Genomic DNA, 13,520 nt, shown 5'->3' on the forward strand with positions numbered 1-13,520 from the left:
CTGTTCATTTATCCATCCAGATGCCTTTTAAATGTTGTATTTGTACCAGCCTTCCTCTGGAGCTCATTTCAAACAAGCACCAACTGCGTGAAAAGGTTGCCCCTTACGTCTCTAATATAGCTTTCCCCTCTCACCCTAAACCTATGCTCTCAAGTCCTGGACTCACCCACCCCAGGAAATGTCCTTGTCTAATTATCGTCTCCATGCCCCTCATGATTTTATAAACCTCCAGAAGGTCACCCCTCAGCCTCTGACGCTCCAGGGAAAACAGCCCCAGCCTAATCAGCCTCTTCCTATAGTTCAAACTCTCCAACCCTGGCAACATCTGTGTAAATCTTTTCTGAACCCTTTCATGTTTTACAACATCCTTCCTATAGGAGAGAGACCAAATTTCACACAATATTTCAAAAGTGGCTTAACCTGCGCAGCTGCAACATCTCTCAACTCGTATACTCAATGCGCTGATCAATAAAGAAAAGCATACCAAACGCCTTCTTCACTATCCTATCTACCAGAAACTCTACTTTCAAGGAACTGTGAACCTGCACTCCAAGGTGCCTTTGTTCAGAAACACTCCCCAGTACCTTACTATTAGGTGTATAAGTTCTGCCCTGATTTACCTTTCCAAAATGCAGCCCCTTATCTAAATTAAACCTCATCTGCCACTCCTCGACCCATTGGCCCACCTGATCAAGATCCCGAGGTAACCATCTTCGTTGCCCACTATACCAATGCCTTATGAATTTATTTTAGTCACTTTTTTTTTAAATTCTCCAATCCTATACATTTTTCAATATTTAATCGAAACTTTGTCCCACTCTTCACCTTGATAGGAACGTGCTGGCTCTGCACTTTCACTATCTCCTTTTTGAGATACTCCCCTCTGTTCTGATGTAGATTTCCGACAGGCCATTGCGCCCCGTCCACTTTCATCAAGAAGGTAATCGATAATCGATCTGCACATTTTCTCTGTCTGTCTCCAGAAATACTACCGAACCTCCTGTGTTTTTCCAGCTTTTCCTGTTATTTTAGATTCTGGGAATGTGCAGTTTTGGAACCGTTAATTGTCTCTCTCTGCCTTTTTCAGACCAAAATGATCACCTCACATTTTGAAGTAATTTGTATCCACTTTGAATTATCATACAGATCGTGTGTTTGTTGTTGCTTGAAGACAACGAGACGAAGAGAATAACATTACTGGTGCCCTAAAGCTCGATTTTACTGCAGGTTCCCCTAGACACCTTCCGGACTACAGATCCCAACATGCATTGCAGCCCAGTCTTCCGGCGAGGTAAGAATCGGGTTGGTGCCCTCATTTCCGGTAATTGTCTGCGCGCATGTTTGTGGGCCACAGTGCGCATGCGAGCTGCGCGACGCTGGGAGTTGGTCGCGGTGTCGGGTAAATGGCAGCTTCAGCCGCATCGTCGAAATGGTATTTCACTCGGGAGCAGCTGGAGAACACGCCATCCCGGCGGTGCGGGATCGACACCGACAAGGAGCTCTCGTACCGGCAACAGGCCGCCAATTTAGTCCAGGACATGGGCCAGCGGCTCAATGTGTATCCTTGCCGTCGGGGAGATGAAACGATCTCTAGAAATGTCGGCGATAAGGGTTAGGGAGCGGGAGGCCTAGCTACCGGGCCTGACATGGCGGCGCCTGAGCGGTCCCCTGTTCCGCAGGGAAGGTGGGGTGGAGGAACGGGTTGTGGGGGCGGGGAAGGTGACCGAATGGAAGCAGAATTGTCGGTGTTTAAAGTGTCGGCGGTGCTGAGTTGGTGGCCGACAGCGGGTTCGGGGCCCGGACTCCGGCCGATGCCGGAGCGCTTCATTTTCGCAGGCGCCGTTTTGGCGGCACCTCGTTTCCTTGCGGTTTCCCGCTGAGGTTGCCGATGTTTCTGGGTCACTTACGAGACCAGGGCGATCTTATCCCCAACTTAGGGGTGATCCGTTTCTCGCCCATCTTCACCTCACTAGATGGAAAAGGGTGTAGAGCGGCCCGGATCCTGGATGGAACTGGAGTTGCAACAGGGCACAAAAGACAACATGGCTGCCGGCAGCAGACCGGCAATCGTGCTAATGGCGCCACGCTTTGAAGTCATACAATCTAACAGATAAGAACAAACCTAAGCGTCAGCGTTTAGTCTTATGTTTGTAGGCTCGTGATTATGCAAAATATAAATTCGTGATTCATTCGTGAGGATTATCATATATCTGGGCGAGGGAGGGAAGTAATTGATTTTTTTCCCCCGGACATTTAGTTGTGTCAATGTTGTCAATTAGTTCAGATATCATTGGTCATAGTTTATCCTTCTCTGGACTACAGTTGCTGACTTTTCTAATTTTGTATTTTGGAGCGTAAATATTAAAAAGGCCTTTGTGCTTGTGACTTTTATTTCTAAATGAATTAGGAAAGTATTTAAGGGTAATAGGAAAATGTATTTCTAATCATGCCATGCCATCTTACTCTTGTGACAATATGGATGCGCGTTTCCTTTTTTAAAGGTGTGCAGCCAGAAATTTGTTGAGATGATTTCGCGTTAAAGTGACGTGCCCTGTACCAAGGAAATACGATGCATTTAATCTTTTGTTTCTGTTAGTGAAGGAATTCACGCTGCCATTACCTATATAGTTTATGACAAATGTGGTTCTTATATGTTAATATGTCAATTTTATAATATATAATTAAGCAATCAGTGGGCAAGTAGAAGTGACTGGCTAATTCTGTGTCTTTGTTCAAAGTACACACTTTATAGGAAATCTCCTAAGTATAAATATATAATTATGCTCATTACTAATAGTGATGAAGTTATGAGCAGTGTGAACAGGTTAGCAGGCACTGGAATCACAACATAGTTCCAAGTAAATGTTTGAATAAGAGAAGATTTTGTTCAGATGTCCCTTTCAGAACTGTGATTTGAATATCTTTTGGGCCAGCTTGCGCATTTGCCAAAATTGGTCACTTGAATCGATTTCTGTTCCTACCTTTTTTAATTGCGTCTTATGGGAACAATTGAAGATATACACATTCTGAGGGTCTCCTGCATCATACATTCTTGGTACATGTCTACATTTTTAAAAACTTGATGTATTTCAATGCTATTATGACTAAGATAAATGAACAGTGACATACAGTTCTGGCTACTTTTTGTTTGCTTTCTCTTGCTCCTTGGAAAAATCAGTTAATTCCAAAGACCAAGGTTCTTTTATACTAAAGTCTTAAATAATATGCATGCTTTAATGGATATTGTCAACTAGCTGGGCAACTGTAGGGAATCTAATCAAAGATTTTTTTTTTGAAAAGATTGCATGTTCCATGTCCTACTTGGTTTCCACAGGAGTTTAATTTAATGCTACTGAACTAACCTGAATTGACTGGGACTTTTTTCCCTAGAAATGTCAGAGGCTGAAGGGTGACCTTATAGAGGTTTACAAACTCAAGAGGGGCATGGATAGAATGAAGAGCCAAGGTGTCTTCCTAAGATAGCGAGGTCCAAAACCAGATGGCATAGATTTAAGGTGAGAGGGTAAACATCTTAAAGAAAAAGGCCGGAGGTTTAAAAGTTTTCTGGATTGGTCAATGAATAGCAAAGGTTGAGAGGGACATGGGCCAAATAGTGGCAAATGAGGCTTTGTCAGATTGGGATGTCTGGTTGGTGCAGAAGAGTTGGGTGTTTGTTCTGTGCTGCTGTTGTGCTTGAAGAATTCTGGTCGAGAGTGTGATGTTAGAAAAGCACAGCAGGTCGGGCAACATCCAAGGAGCAGTAGAATTGATGTTTCTGGCAAGAGTCCTTCATCAGTTATGGGGCTTGTGAGGTGGCGGGGGAGGAGAGATAGTTGAGTCCGATAAGTAGATGGAGGTGGGGGTAATAGTGATAGGTCGGAGAGGAGGGTGGAGCACATAAGAAGGGAGATGGGCAGGTCATGAGTGGTGCCGAGTTGGAAGGTTGGAACTGGGATAAGGTGGGGAGTGGGGAAATGAGGAAACTAGTGAAGTCCATATTGATGTCATGTGGTTGGAAGGTCCCAAGACAGAAGATGAGGCGTTGGGTGGTTAGGGTGTGGCAATGGAGGAGGCCCAGGACCTGCATGTCCTTAGCGCAGTGGGAGGGGGAGTTGAAAGGTTCGGCCACGAGACGTAGGGGTTGTTTGGTGCAGAGATGTTCTCTGAAGCGCTCTGGAAGTAGGTGTCCTGTCTCCCCAGTGTAGAGAAGATGCATTGAGAGCAACGGATACAGTAAATGACGTGTGGAAGTGCAGGTAAAACTCTGGATGTGGAAGGCTCCTTTGATGCCTTGGAGGTGTGGGTGCAGAATTTGCAATTCCTGTAGTGGTGGTGCCGGGAGGGGAGGGTGGGATGATTTTGGGGGGGAGGGGCGGGGAGAGAGAGAAAGAGCTGTGGAGAAATGGTCTTTATGGAACACAGATAAGGGTGGGGAGGGAAATATGTGGTGGTGGGGTCCCTTTGTAGATGGCAGAAATGGCGGAGGTCAATGCAATATATTCCGTTTTGTAGGTGCCAATTTCTGCTACAAACAGCCCCAACCAGAGATATACTTCCCTCCCTAACCCTTTTCTGTAAAGACCATTCCCTCTGCGACTGCATTGTTAGGTCCACACTTCACCCATTTCCCCGCACTCCCCTCCTGACAGCCTCCCCGGCCCCTCCCAAAAATCACCCCCATACAAAGCTTCAAAGGAGTCTTCCACATCAATCTGTTTTACCTGCACTTCCACATATGTCATTTACTGTATCTGTTGCTCCCAATTGTGGTGGTCTCTACATTGGGGGGAGAGCACGCCTACTTGCAGAGCGTTTGAGAGAACATCTACGGGGCACCTGCACCAACCAACCAACCCCACTGCCCTGTGGCTGAACACTTCAAGTCCTCCTCCATACTACATCATAACCACCCGAGGCCAGGAGGAAGAACACCTCATTTTCCGCTTTGGGACCCTCCAACCCCCCCCACTTCAATAGTTACCCTTGCCCACCCCCACCTTATTTCCAGTTCCAACTTTACACCGTCCTCATTGACCTGTCCATCTTCCTTCCCACCTATCTGCTCCACCCTCCTCTCCGACCTATCACCATTTTCCCACTTCCATCTACCTGTCGCACACTTGGCTACTTTTCCCCTAGCCTCACCACCCCACCTTCCCCCACCCCAATTTATCGCTACCTTCTCGGCTCTCAAGTCTTATTTCTGATTAAGGGCTCTTCCCAAAGCATCGATTCTCCTCCTCGGGTGCTGCCTGATCTGTGCATTTCCAGCACCGCGCACTCAACTCATCTCCAGCATCTGCGGTCCTCACTTTCTCCTAGAATCATCCTGGCGCAGGGGATACCTTGGTTGATGTATTGCATCAATTACCTGAATAAAAGTTTTCAGTGTTAGTGTAGAATGGAAATTAAGGCCTCTTAGTTAAGTTTGTTTTCAAATATTTCTGCACCTATTGTAAACACTATATTCTCTCATAAGCAACAGTATAAATTCAAGTTTGTGTTCCTTTCCATTGCTTTATATCTCAGGTGAATTTTTAAAACTGTTCTAAACCTTTTGTTTTCCACTGAATTCTATTTTATCAATGTCTCATTTTGGTCACAGCTTAAGCAATGTTTCCTTGATGTCTTTAGGGTGCACTTTCCTTGACAGATGTTTTAGCTCTCAATTGACCATCAACACTGCAATTGTTTATATGCACAGATTTTATATGCAACATTCTTTCACAAGGTTTCATAGAAATGTAAGTGTTTTTGTTTTTTACTGAGCAGAATTTAGTAGCACTGTTGGTTAATTGATTTTTGCACCTCATATTGAAAGATCCTGTGAAGATGTGGGGAATATTTGATTCATTGCTGTTTTAATTGTTAGTGAAAGTTTGTAACTTGTCACTTTACTGTATTTACGCCAGATAATATTTTAATGTGGTTCTAGTATGATTCTGTAGAGTTTTAATGCAATGGTTTTGTCATAAATTAATTTGTAAGCCAAAAGCTGAGCTTTTCTCTCTGACCCAATTTTAATGTTTAATGTGAGTTGGGTTTGGTGAAAGCCAGTGGTTTTATCTACAGATATTCTGAAGATGCATATGTATGTACTGGATCCTCATCGTTGCTTAACAAGACTGTCCTCCCAAAATATCTGCTTAATATTCACTATTACTGGCTCAGCTTGAGCTTGTGACCCTAACACAGATCATGACCCACAGTCTGGGAACTACTGACATCAATTGCTTGCTCTATAAAAAAATCGTAATGAACACCTGTGCGAGTACGAAGTATGCCTTGGCAGTGTTGGAAGTGAGGTAAAACATTTTCCATGTTTTTGCAAATAATGAAAGAATATTCTAAGATCAACGGAATTAGAAATCACTTCCTTACGAAATTAGGATCAGTATGCAAGTGCACATTTAAAATTATCAATTTGTACCTACTGCACAATGCATCTACAAGCAAGTTCCTTTTGCACATTGATGCTATGAAATATCCACTTATGTATTTTTTATTCTTTTTATATAGTTTCTGGTCACGTTTGTGCTGGCGTCTAGTTGATAATCGTAATGCTATAAGTTTGTGCATTCTGGGTGCTGCTAGGTATACAATCTGTGTTTAACCCAATTTTGTATATATGAGTTACTTGTATTTATGTTGCAATCTGGCCTCTGGCTGAAAACCAGAGGCCAGATTGAACACTGAGCAACCAGGAGAAAATTGGAATAGGCAGGCAAGATTTAAAATCATTAGGGTAATGCAACGCTGCAAATTTGTATTTCACAAAAATGTCATTTTTAAATTTTGTTTACAGGAAGTTAATGTCTGGGCCTTTTTTTCAGTCTGTATATGAGGGAAGTTATCTTTGAAGCACAGAGACATTTCAACATGACAGTGTTACACATGTGCAATTATATTGTTGCCAGTCTTGAAGTTCAACAGAAGTTGAATCTTTGATCATATGACCATCCCAACCCATTAGCCATAAGGGATCCTGCCTGAATCAGTGCTATTTGTATCTCTTCAATTACCTTGTTTTATGCACAGAGAAAAGTTAATCTTGTTTCTATCTGCGTCATAAGTCTTCAAAAGTTTAAGTGCACTTTTGTGCTCAATACATCCAGCTGATCCATCTTTGGATGTTCAGGATTGATTGGTCAAATTTGACCAGTTTGATGTCTGTAATCAAGACGTATAATCTTTGTGGATCCAACCTAGGATTATTCTAATATTTGTCTGCATCCTTGAGTGCAGGCTGTTGTAAACTTGGCAACAAGATATGGCAAGTATCAGATTTGCTGGAAGGAAATCCATTGGATCAATATGATTTTCCTTCTTTCTTTATGAAGAGGTGACACTGAATTCCAGTTCACTGAAGAAGTTTGCCATCAGCAAGAAAGAATGTGTTCAATGCAGCCCGCAGTTTTAACTTTGTCTCATTCTTAAGACTTAGTTGGTGGGAATTAGACTATACCCACTACCTGCAATTCCTGCCACCAACTTACTCAGCCTGTGAGCTGTACTGTTTCTGTGGTGCTGTCTGGCATAAAAGCAACGGTTAATATATTAGCATTGACATCAGCTGATAAGACATTGCCATAAATTGCATAGCAATTGTTTGGCTTGGCTTTATGTTAGCAATACAAATGGATCATGTCAAAATGTCCTTTTTAATGTGGCAAAACTTGAGGTACCTCATCCTTATGTACTGATTCCTTATCACAGTCTGGTTACCTGTAATGCATTTATTTGATCCAATTCCAGAGTAGTCTGTCAAAGGAGAGAATCTCTCATGGCTTTTGTGAATTGATCTTACTGCATTACACGTGTTCCGCCTACTGTACTTTTTTGAGAGAAGTTGAGGAATGCACAGGCCTGACCAACAGTCCAGAATTCCACTACCCAGTGAGCAATTCTTTTATTCATCTGTCCTGGATTTCTATGCTTCGGTCTATCTTCTAATTAAGTGGTATATAAATCATCCTTGCAAGGAAACTTGTCACTTTCTTGGTGAGAGTTGAAAGTGCTGCACAATTTGTAGTAGAACTTGAATTGTTCGAGGAACATCTTAAATGAGATTGATATCTTAAACTTCAGCACCTCTCAAGGTTTGAAGCGATACATTTCTCAACAGTCTTATGAAAGTCTGGTCCTGGAGTTAAGCAAATATTTTTCGTTGATGAGAAACAGTGTTGGAGCTCTTTTATATATTGGTGCTGATTCATTCTGTGATATAGATGTTGCAAAGGTAGATTCCTGAAGTAGGTTCATTTTGAAGAAAGGTTAAATATTTGTTGCAGTATATTACTTAAAAAGTGAGCTTTTGCGAGGTGAAAGAGCACAAATCTATGCCCAACCACATTCTTCTTGTCTCGCAGTTAGATTTGCCCTCCAATCTTCTTTAGCATTATTGTCCTGTGAACAACGTATTAGCAATAGTCTGGATAGGTGATACCACCTAATGAGATATGCAAACAAGCAGGATGTCACTTATTCCTGACTTTTGTCTCGATACTGTGCAGATTTGGCATTTGTGTCACAACTTCAGTCCTTTCTGCTCAACAGCTTGCAGGCGTGCAGAATATCGCTGTGGATTCTCTGAAGATGGACAGTTCGGCTGCAGCGACAGAAAACCAGGAGACAGCTCAGCTTTTTGACAGGTGGGGTTTTCCAGCAAGGGATGTTATTGACTGCATTTTGGATTAGAAGCTTGCTGTTGTTTTACAGGTGTGGATGCTCTAGGGTTAGAATTTGATGGCACACCACGTTTGCTCCTAACCATGCACCCTAAGATCAATTGTCTTTGGAAAAGGCAGTCTTAAAATCCCACACTGGTCAATAGATCCATGGATGTGGGTGATCGCTTGATCAGCAAAGTGATCAATTTTGCAGTTTTCTTCGTGTTTCATACTTGATGGTTTTGGTCTTGAGAAGACAAGCTGTTCTGTCAGTGGTGGTTACCACTTGACCTTTGAACATTTCTTCAAATGTGCAGTGCCAAATCAAAATGGTTCATGCATTAAAGGTTTCAAAGCATTATTATAAGGTTTGGATTCTAGCTGTTGTTAAAATTTTTCAAATCTAGTACCGATATTAGGAAATTTCCTTTTGCAAACACTTGGCGAACAATATGCACATGAATTTCCATTCTCTCTTTGCTCAATAGTGTTTAAAATAAATTTGAGGTTTACTTTTTCACCTTGGTCTGCAATCGATAAGTGACTTAGTTCAGTATGCAACCCTTGGTGTTAATGTTTGGGGTGTAGAATGGCTTTCTTACTAAGCTATCCCTGCTCACTGCCAAATTCTGATTCAGAGAATTTGCATTTAGTAGTGTGCTGTCACTTCCTTAGGATATCTCAATGCTTCACTGTTGATATCCAATCAAATGTGACCGCTAATGGGTGCAAAGTCCTACCATCAGCAAATCAGTTCAGCGAATATCTTAATTTTTCTTTGTCGTGCTTCAATGAGCACTTTGGACAAGACCATTCTGCTTTGTAATAGCAGGATCTTTGCATTAGTTGGTATTCATGAATTAAACTACACCTAGAGGAGGTTGATGAGGCCTTGGTGTAACATCACGTCTGCAGGCTTGGGCAAAGCTTTCATATATTCATCTCGTGTTGGAATTTCTACTTTTTTGACTTCCACATTTTTTTCAATCTGAAAATAATTTAGGTACCTCATATATCACTTAATCATTTGAAATGTAATGTAAAGAAAGCTAATATGAACAGAGGTTGTTACCTCAATGTTTTTCTTCCTCTGTGAATAAAATGTTATATGCTATTTTGTAAGAATTGTATAGCTCTACATTATGAATGCAAAAAAGCAGAATTCGAAAGCTAGATTACTGCTTTTGCAGTGTGAAAGTGATTTTGAGATTGCAGTGTCATTTATACTTTGGGGCTATATCAGTTTATTGCAAGTTGTAATTGATGATTTAGCGATAGATTTTGAAGCCATTAGGCACATTTCTTCAGAGAAAAGTAGAACCTGACCATATTTGAATATGCAAGCATTGGCTGTAATGTTCCATGAGGATATATATACTGCTTGTGTAATTTAGCAACCAGCTTAAGAAAGGGCAAATCCGGATTTCAGTATTCTAATTTTTAGCTATCATGGTGTTTGTTAGTAGCAAAAGGAGGTTAATGCTAAAAGGCTTGCCACTAACAGAGGGCTAGCTATCCCAAAGTGTTGGCGCAATAACAGTAAAAGGGTGGTAAAGGGAGAAGTCGGGCCTTTATTGATCAGGGGGAGGATTTGAGTGGTGGCAGGGTTATGGCTGAGGTGTAAAGTGAATATTTTGCATTTACAAAGCAAGGAGATGCTATTCAGGTCGTTGTAAGAGAAATGGAATCTCGGTAAGTAGAATGTTTAAAATTGATGACGTGATATTGGATAGGCTGCAGGAAATCAAACAGGACCAGGTGTGCTGAAATCAGAGGAAGTGAGTGAAAATTACAGAGACACCAACAATTTTTTCAAACTTCCTAAGACTCTTGACAGTGTCAGAAGACTGGGAAGTTATAAACCTAACCCTCTTGTTCAAAAAGTGGTTGCAAACAGAGATGTTCTTAATCAACTGGTTCAGACATGTTATGAAAACCTCTTGACTAGGTGAGACTTGGACACTACCACTACCAGTGTGACATAAGAGCCCTTGATTGTATGGATAAGCCCAGCAATTGCAGACCAGTCAGTTTAACTTCAGAGAAGTGAAACTGTTTGGACAGTTATTCAGGATAGAATTAAGAGCCACGTGGCAGAATGTGGGCAAATGAGGAAAAGCGAGCATGAGTTTCTAAAGGGAAATCTTGTTGAATTTGGTGGGTTTATCTTTGAAAGGTGACAGTTAGATGGTAGTGTTTTTGTTGTGTATGTGGGTTTCAAAAATGCATTTAGTGCAATGCCGCAAATCTTGGAAAGTTTAGCATGTAGAATAGCTGGGACAGTAGCAACATGAGTGCAGAAATGGCTGGCAAAGGTTGGTTCATAGGTATTCCTCTGGCTAGGGGAACATTTTCAATGGGATTTCCCAGCAACCATGTTTGTTCCTTATAATATAACAATCTATATTTTGGTGCATAAGGAATAATTTCCAAATCTTCTTTTTAAAAGAAAAATTGGTTGCACTGTAAATTGAAGACTGTAAAACTAAGTTTGCAGATGACTCCAAAATTGGAGGTGTAGTGGACAGCGAAGAGGGTTACCTCATTGCAACAGGATCTGGACCAAATGGGCTGAGAAGTGGCTGATGGAATTTAATTCAGATAAATGTGAGGTGCTGCATTTTGGGGTTGCAAATCTTCGCAGGACTTAGACACTTAATGGTAAGGTCCTAGGGAGTGTTGCTGAACAAAGAGACCTTGGAGTGCAGGTTCATAGCTCCTTGAAAGTGGAGTCGCAGGTAGATAGGATAATGAAGAAGGTGTTTGGTATGCTTTCCTTTATTGTCAGATTATTGAGTACAGGAGTTGGAAGGTCATGTTGCAGCTGTACAGGACATTGGTTAGGCCACTGTTGGAATATTGCATACAATTCTGGTCTCCTTCCTCTTGGAAAGATGTTGTGAAACTTGAAAAGATTTACAAGGATGTTGCCAGGATTGGAGGATCTGAGCTACAGGGAGAGGCTGAACAGGCTGGGCTGTTTTCCCTGGAGCGTCGGAGGCTGAGGGGTGACCTTATAGAGGTTTACAAAATTGAGAGGCATGGATAGATTAGATTACCTACAGTGTGGAAACAGGCCCTTCGGCCCAACAAGTCCACACCAACCCGCCGAAGTGCAACCCACCCATACCCCTACACTTACCCCTTCACCTAACACTACGGGCAATCTAGCATGGCCAATTCACCTGATTGCACATCTTTGGACTGTGGGAGGAAACCGGAGCACCCGGAGGAAACCCACGCAGACACGGGAAGAATGTGCAAACTCCACACAGTCAGTCGCCTGAGGCGAGATTTGAACCCAGGTCTCTGGTGCTGTGAGGCAGCAGTGCTAACCACTGTGCCACCGTGCTACCCAAAGGATAAATAACAAAGTCTTTCCCCTGGGGTCAGGGAGTCCAGAACTAGAGGGCATAGGTTTTCTGTGAGAGAGGAAAGATATAAAAGAGACCTGTGGGGCAACCTTTTCACGCAGAGGGTGGTATGCATATGGAATAAGCTGCCAGAGGATGTGGTGGAGGCTGGTACAATTGCAACATTTAAGAGGCATTTGAATGGGTATATGAATTGGAAGGGTTTGGAGGAGGGATATGGGCCGGGTGCTGGCATGTGGGACCAGATTGGGTTGGGATACCTGGTCGGCATGGACAGGTTGGACCAAAGGGTCTGTTTCCATGCTGTACATCTGACTCTATAGAACTACTCTTTTGCATTGAAATTTTTCTGACACATTTGGCCACTCCAACAGCTTATCAATGCAGGGAAGTTGGAGATGTTCAATTTGGGTTGAATGGGCACGTAGAGACAGTATAAATGGGCACTATCCTAAAACTTGTACCGGAGCAGAGTTTTTAGGTGTTTGCATAAATTAATAAAGGCTGCAGAACAGGTAGAGCGATCAGTCAATAAAGTATCCCAGACTTTTTATTAAAACAGACTTGGAGTGCTGTATCAACAAACCTTTGTTGAACCTGTATTAATCCTTAGTTAAATTTCAGCTTGAGGGTTGTGAACAATTCTGAGCACCAAACTTCATGAAAGCTGTGTACACGCTGGAGAGAATGCAGAAGAGATTTACTGGAATGCCTCCAGGGATGTTGATAAACTTCAGTTATGAGGATAGATTGTTTTACTTGGAGCGGGGAACGTTAAGATGGCGTTTGGTCAAGGTTTTCACAATCGCGAGGGGGGAATGGAGGACTGAGTTGATAGAGAGAAACTTCACTCAGTTACTGATTTGAGAACTGGGGTAATTTACAAAAGAAACAAATGTGATGAGAGTAAACTTTGCATACTAAGTAATTAGTGTTTAGAATGTGCTGCCTATGTTGAAGAGAGGTTCAGTTGATGTTAAGATAGTCTTAGCCTTAGATGCTCCCCTCCTGAACAAAATTTATTGTGAAAAGGCACAGAAATGACACTTAGTCAATGCCTGTTCAGCGAGGCAGTGCAGGGGCAGTGGGCTGAACAAGTCTGTTGATTGCACAAACCTGTAATCCAGACCAGGGGCTTTAATCTAAAAAGCAAAGAACTGTGGATAATGAGAATATGAAATAAAAGCAAATTGCTGGAGAGATTCAGCAACTCTGTCAGCATCCATGGAGAGAAAGCAGAGTCGGTATTTCAGATCCAGTGATCCTTCTGTGCAATGTTTGTTTTTTGGCTCTTATGATTTTAGGCGATTGGATCAACGTTTTATAGGGGAGAGAGTTCAGATAAATCTGCTTATAAAGTAATGAAGGGTGTAGTTTTCTGTTTCCAGGATAGAATAACTTATGAAGCTCATTTGAGGTCTCTTCCATTGGCACCTTTTGAAAGATCAGTTTACTTTTACAGCTTTGCTGAAAGCAA

General features: G+C 42.2%; 1 protein-coding gene across 5 annotated transcripts in view; it reads left to right on the plus strand.

Moving 5' to 3' along the window:
* The first annotated feature begins 636 nt into the window (after nucleotides 1-636).
* Nucleotides 637-13,520, plus strand: part of ccnt2a (cyclin T2a) — a 41,220-nt gene continuing 28,336 nt past the window's right edge. For 2 of the 5 annotated variants that reach the window (XM_043694050.2, XM_043694052.2), the window contains exons 1-2: nucleotides 669-1,558; nucleotides 5,663-5,744. In XM_043694050.2, coding sequence (XP_043549985.1) covers nucleotides 1,404-1,558; nucleotides 5,663-5,744 — 237 coding nt within the window. In that variant the 5' untranslated portion in view covers nucleotides 669-1,403. Of the gene's footprint in view, nucleotides 1,559-1,695; nucleotides 3,516-5,634; nucleotides 5,745-13,520 lie in introns of those variants that run through there. The other 3 variants (XR_006312165.2, XM_087989201.1, XM_043694051.2) reach the window with 3 other exon arrangements.

This window comes from Chiloscyllium plagiosum, unplaced genomic scaffold (assembly GCF_037043375.1).
Source record: "Chiloscyllium plagiosum isolate Xiang-an unplaced genomic scaffold, Cpla_swu_hap1 HiC_scaffold_7, whole genome shotgun sequence".
In the NCBI taxonomy this organism is placed as follows: Eukaryota; Metazoa; Chordata; class Chondrichthyes; order Orectolobiformes; family Hemiscylliidae; genus Chiloscyllium; species Chiloscyllium plagiosum.